The sequence below is a fragment of the Phascolarctos cinereus genome, unplaced genomic scaffold (assembly GCF_003287225.1).
Source record: "Phascolarctos cinereus isolate Bilbo 61053 unplaced genomic scaffold, phaCin_HiC Scaffold_5;HRSCAF=322, whole genome shotgun sequence".
In the NCBI taxonomy this organism is placed as follows: Eukaryota; Metazoa; Chordata; class Mammalia; order Diprotodontia; family Phascolarctidae; genus Phascolarctos; species Phascolarctos cinereus.
Window position 1 is genome coordinate 245,250,254 of NW_027555958.1, and position 5,791 is coordinate 245,256,044.

Consider the following 5,791-nt stretch of genomic DNA (forward strand, 5'->3'; position numbering starts at 1 on the left):
TACCGCTTTGCAATCTTATTTGCTGCTATTGCCCCTTTACAATGGTTACTATACTTACTATATGGACTAGAAAGTGGGGGTGGTCAGGGGAACGAGAACAAGGTAGTTTTAATACTCACTGACCCTGGGGTCTCTATACACAGATTTGCTGCCTTTTAGGTTTGCAGTAGTGTTGATGGATACTTTGATTTTTTATCACCAAAGCTAATTGAAATGAATGTTTTTGAAGTCAAAGAAACTGACCAGCTCAGCTCAACAGAACAGTTGTGGTTAATTCAGAATTATGAAGGGACACGATAGCTACCTGTAAGCATTTGAATGGTTATTATATATGGAAGAACTATTAGACTACTTGGCCCCAGAGGTCAGAAATCCGGACAATGAGAGGAACATTTCAGCACTATGTAAAGAAAAACTTCCTGCTAATTAGAGTATGATTAGTATTCAAAGAGTTGAATGGAGTGCCTAGGAAGGTAGAGCGTTTTAGTTCACTTGAGATCTTTGGAAATGCTGTAGAAGGTATTCTTTACCAGCTACAAACTGCACTAAATGACCAAAGAGGTTCCTTCCAAATCTGCAATTTTGTAAACATGTAGTTGGAGTGGCTCTTCCTACAGAGATCTGTGCTAGAGAGGATTCACCCAGTAACTGATGATGCCACGCAGAGGACTCTAGCTATTGGTTTTCACATATGTTCCCACCCACCTAGCAAATCTCTGAGCTACTGGTTTGGGACTTTGACATTCGGCTAGGGTAAAAAAGTTCAGGATTGAGGAGAACCAGCCTCGAACCTCAAAACATTACTTAGCCTGACCCGAGAAGTTACTTGTTTGCTTTGGTCTGTTCAGACACTCAAACTCAGGATCATCTGCAAAACGCAGGGTGGACGCATTGCTCCAAACTCTGGAAAATCAAATCCATTGCAATGCTCGAGCAAAGAATGAGGTTACTCCACCTACTACTAGTGGGCTTCAGCCTGGGTTTTTCAGGAGCAGGTAAGGGATATTTCTTCTCCATTACATATTCCCTCAACACTCTTTCCCCATTGCCTTACCTTTTGGGGACTTTTGGGAGATTTAGAGAATTTCCTCAGAAGAAATTGGGGGCTTTGTATGGTTTGCTTCTCCTTGGGGAAAAAAATCTACCTTGTAATGGGTAGATAGTATCTGGGGGAATCTCGTTAAGGTCAATATTGCAAAACTGCATGGACGCAGTAACAAGGAGGCAGAAGACTCCTTTCTGCACCTTTTCTCTGTTCTTGTGTATGAGGTCTTTCTCTGGGAAGGACTCTTGAGTTCTTCATTTGGATGCTTAATGAGATAGAGAGGCTTTGAAGCTTGTAGTGAAGTAGCAGGCTTGACCTGTTCCTCTATCCTGGCCCCAGCAGGGGGCTTTGTGACCCATGTGGAGAGTGGCTGTATGCTGGATGAAGAAGGATCAGTAAAGGACTTCACATATTGTATCTCCTTCAACAAGGATGTGCTGACCTGCTGGGACTCAGAGGCTAACAAGATGGCTGCTGTTGATTTTGGGATCCTGAATCCATTAGCTAAAAAGCTTTCTGAAATCCTCAGTAACGATAGTGCTTTGATGGACCGTCTGAGCAAAGGACTCCAGGACTGCGCCATTCACACAAAGCCCTTCTGGGGAGCGTTGACCCAAAGGACACGTAAGAAGGGAGGGGCTGCAGAAAGAGATCCAAGAGAATGGAAGTGGAAGAGGGGAAGGATGAAGAGGATCAGATGGATAGGATCAATATAGTTCAGAACTTGGGCAGGGGGGAAGCAGATGGGGAAATGTATGGAGATAGGAAGCCTTCCCCCAAAGGGAAATGATTTGGATTGGGGCTGGTGGTAGAAGTAGGGAATGGGGGACAATAGGATTGTGAGTTTTGACCAGGAAAGCTTGGAGGACTGAGTATTGGGGTATGATTAGTAACTGGAGTGTCTTGGAGCGGTAAGGGAGAGAACTAGACTCGGGCAGAGGGCACAAAGAATTGCTTGGATGAACTTTTCTGCAGGAGAGGATAAAAACAGTATCAAACATCATTAATTTGTATTCTCCTATTTGCATTTACCACCATTTGTGGAAGGTTAATTACTCTCGTTTCATGGCATCAGGACTGTTAAAACTATAAGGGAACTTAGAGATCATCTAGTTTAATCCCTTCCTTTTCTAGATGAGGAAACTAAACTTAAGAGTCGCTTCAAGAGGGGAAGTGACTTGTCCAAGCTTTAGTTATTCCAGAAGAAAGACTTTATATAGCAAATGCACTTTTAAAATCAAATTAGGAGGGAATTTTAATTTTTAACCTATATTTTAAAATAAACTATTAAAACAAACTCTTTAGAAATTTCTACTTACAAATGATTATGTATGAATTATAACCTTTATCTATTAATTAAAACACTAAAGTCCTGCTTCAATGAGTCTATGAATCTTCACTAGGTAATAATTTTTTAAGCTTAGTGGTTAATATATGTACTTGGAAGTTATCTGTCATGTTGTTACCACGTTCCAACAATTCAGATTTTTTTCCCCTCATTGTGTAAGAGCGACTATTACTATATAATTTTTTTCAAGAGGTAATTTTAGATGAGACGAGGAAGGAGGGAAAGGTAAAGGAGGCATAGGAAAAAGGAATTAGTGAGGCAGGAGGAAGATCTTATTTCTGAAATACAGAGGAGAAAGTGCCAATGAAGAAAGGAAAGCTATAGGGAAGGAGTCAGACATCAGGAGTAGACACAGGAAAGTAACTGAATTGAGGGAAACTACTGGTGTGTTTCTTGATCTCTGCTTCCCTTCTCCCCTGCCTAGTCTGTAACAATGCCATGCCTTCCTCTCTCCCAGGGCCACCATCAGTGCAAATAGCCCAGACCACACCTTTCAACACAAGGGAGTCAGTGATGCTGGCCTGTTATGTATGGGGCTTCTATCCTGCTGATGTGGCCATTTTATGGTTGAAGAATGGGCAGCCTATCCCAAACAGTGGCATCCAGAAGGCTGTACAATCCAATGGGGACTGGACTTATCAGACACGATCCTACTTACCCCTTACCCCCTCTAGTGGGGATATTTACACTTGCCATGTAGAGCACAGTGGAACTTCCCAGCCTATCTTGCAAACCTGGAGTGAGTGTATTTTGAGTGTGGGCATATGTTGAATACATTTGAGGAAAGAAGGGTGCCAGAGGGATTCTGTGCCCAAGGTGAGAGGGGCATCTAAGATTATAGAAAGATGGAGTTAAAGTAAGGTGGTGATATTCATAGCTGATATTTTTACATGTACAGTATCTGACTTTCATAATAATATGGGGTAACACAGGGAGTTAAGGAAGTCTTGAAAAGGAGTTATATTTCAGGGACACACCCAGGGGAATAGCATCCTACTTTGTTGAAAGCTATGGAAATGAAGTCTTAGAGGTTTTATAGACTGGGCTTTCTCAGATGGGGATGCATTGTTATGAACTTGAAAGGCAGCTAAGGTGGGGATGGAGAGCACAGTAAGAATTCCATATGTAGGACAAGTCTCCCTTAATAGAAAAGTTACAAAAGAGAAGCCTTACTCAATAGATGATCATTCAAGTAGGATAATTCCAGGCTAGGTCAGATTCTAGGGAGACTGATTGTTTAGCTAAGGAAATGATAATCAGTGTGAGATGAGAAAGTATGAGGAGATGGATGTGATAAGCATGGAAGAGATATACAAGGATCAGGAACTTTGGAAATGATGCCCTTTTTCAGAGGACTTGACAAGAAGAGGGAGTTGCCCAGGACAGTCAAGTAAAGGACATGAATAAAAATAGTCATCACAATGAGAATGTGAGTTTTCCAGCTGGAAATACAAGGGAGAGGTACACAGAAGTTTGAAGTTTTCAAATGCAGGATAGATGTAAGGTGACACAGGGATAAAGCATTTCTGCGTTTGCATGAGATAATTTAGTTTTCTGATTCTATGTATGCACTTGTGTGTGCAGGCATATGTATGTGAGTGAGGAATTTGGGGTCTGTTGGATGGGGATCCCACTAAGGGAGGCACTAAGACTGGCCCCTGTAACACGGTATCCCTACAGCACCTGGCCTCTCTCTGAAGCAGACAGTGAAGATCTCTGTGTCTGTATTGACTCTGAGCCTTGGACTCACCTTCTTCTTCCTTGGCCTGGTTGCCTGCCGAAAAGCTGGCCCCTCTGGTGAGTTACCCTTCTGAAGTGCCGTCCCTAATGTCCATTCCAAAATGTGATCGTCACCTCATTCCCTCTCACCATGACATTATCCCCACAGGCCCTTTTCTAACCACATCTTTCTTCTTTTCTAGACTACACTCCTCTCTCGGGGTCCAATTATCCTGAAGGTAACTCCAATCTCTATGTCTGTCTGTTGATTTATCTCCCATTCTTTTGGTTGGTGATGACACCTGAGCCTAAAGAAATCTCCCTATCTTTGTGGAATTGTAGAGAGTAAGAGTCTGAGCCAATTGTTCACTAACAGGGTTTATAGCAGAGGTCACCCTCTGAGAGCCCAAAATTGATACCCATCATCCAAGCAAATCCTACAGAATTTAGGAGCCCCCAGGGCATTTGACAAGGGTGGTTTTTTTTGGGGAGGAGGGAGAAGGTACAGGGGTGGGGAACCTGCAGCCTTCGGACCACATGTGGCTTTCTAGATCCTTAAGTGTGGCCTTTTGACTGAATCCAAATTTTACAGAACAAATCTAGAGGGCCACATGTGGTCTGAAGGTCGCAGGTTCCCCCCTCCTGGTGTAGAGTTTACTTTTTACCTTTTTGAGAAGGCCTAGAATGTTAAATAATGTCATTGTTCTGGAGGCTTTGGCCTGGAGGTGGACAGGGGTAGGGCTATGTCTAAGACAAACTTCTTAATGGTGGACTCCTCATCATCTTCCTTCTCTTTCTGCCATAGGTAGAAACTTCTCATAAAGGCTGATACTCTGAAGCCTCAGCTCAATGGATAGAGTGCTCGGCCTGGTATCGAGAAGACCTGACTTCAGATCTGGCCTCAGACTTGTGCGGTGTGAACCTGGACAAATCACTTGACATCTGTCTGCTTCAGTTTTCTTATCTGTAAAATGAGGCTAATAATAGCACCTACTTCCCAGGGTTGTTGTGAGGATCAAATAAGAATAATTGTAAAGTGCTTGGCACATAATAGGTATTATATAAATATTAGATTTTATTATTATCCTTTCCAATTGGGAATAGGAACTCAACTGTAGTTGGCTACCAACTAACTCCCATATCCACCTCCTATACTCTTCTCCTTATTCCCCCAAAAGCTTTCTCCTTAATTAATGTCACCTCTTTCTCAGGTTCTCTTCACTTCTCCCTTGGACACCTTGCTAAATCATCCCTCCTCACCTTGGGTTACTCAGGGAAAACTCCCTGAGGTGGGGTAGAAAGTACCTGTCCATAAGGTTGAAATGAAGGAAAAAGGGATACCATTCTGACTCTCGTTTTACTATTGGGGATGCTGAGCCAATAAGTAATCTCTGTGGAATAAATCTTAGAGCTCTTTGTGTGCAATCACTTCTCATTCCTGGGACGAAGGGGAGTGGAGAGAAGTGGCTCTGAGGTCTAGTATACTAATTCAAAACATTAAATACCTACTATATGCAAAGCACTGTGCTGCAGTTTGAGGATGCAAAGGTAAATTCAACAAATTTATTAAGCATCTGTTATAATCAGGCACTATATTAGGTGCTGGGGATACAAAGACAAAAATGAAACATTCCTTGATCTCAAAGAACTTGTATTCTATTGGAAATATACACAAATAA

The 5,791-nt window shown here is 42.3% G+C and overlaps 1 protein-coding gene across 3 annotated transcripts; it reads left to right on the forward strand.

Annotated features, from left to right (window-relative positions):
* The first annotated feature begins 722 nt into the window (after positions 1-722).
* On the forward strand, positions 723-5,537 carry LOC110199459 (HLA class II histocompatibility antigen, DM beta chain). 3 transcript variants are annotated; one of them, XM_020974333.2, is made up of 6 exons: positions 724-995; positions 1,385-1,669; positions 2,851-3,132; positions 4,074-4,190; positions 4,316-4,351; positions 4,918-5,537. In XM_020974333.2, exons 1-6 carry the CDS (start codon positions 926-928, stop codon positions 4,932-4,934), a joined length of 807 nt encoding a protein of 268 aa, XP_020829992.1. In that variant the 5' UTR covers positions 724-925; the 3' UTR covers positions 4,935-5,537. The 3 variants fall into 3 exon arrangements, with proteins under 3 accessions (XP_078011559.1, XP_020829992.1, XP_020829993.1); XM_020974334.2 differs by having other exon boundaries at positions 1,388-1,669; XM_078155433.1 differs by lacking the exons at positions 4,074-4,190; positions 4,316-4,351; positions 4,918-5,537 and adding an exon at positions 3,978-4,067 and having other exon boundaries at positions 723-995.
* Positions 5,538-5,791: the final 254 nt, after the last annotated feature.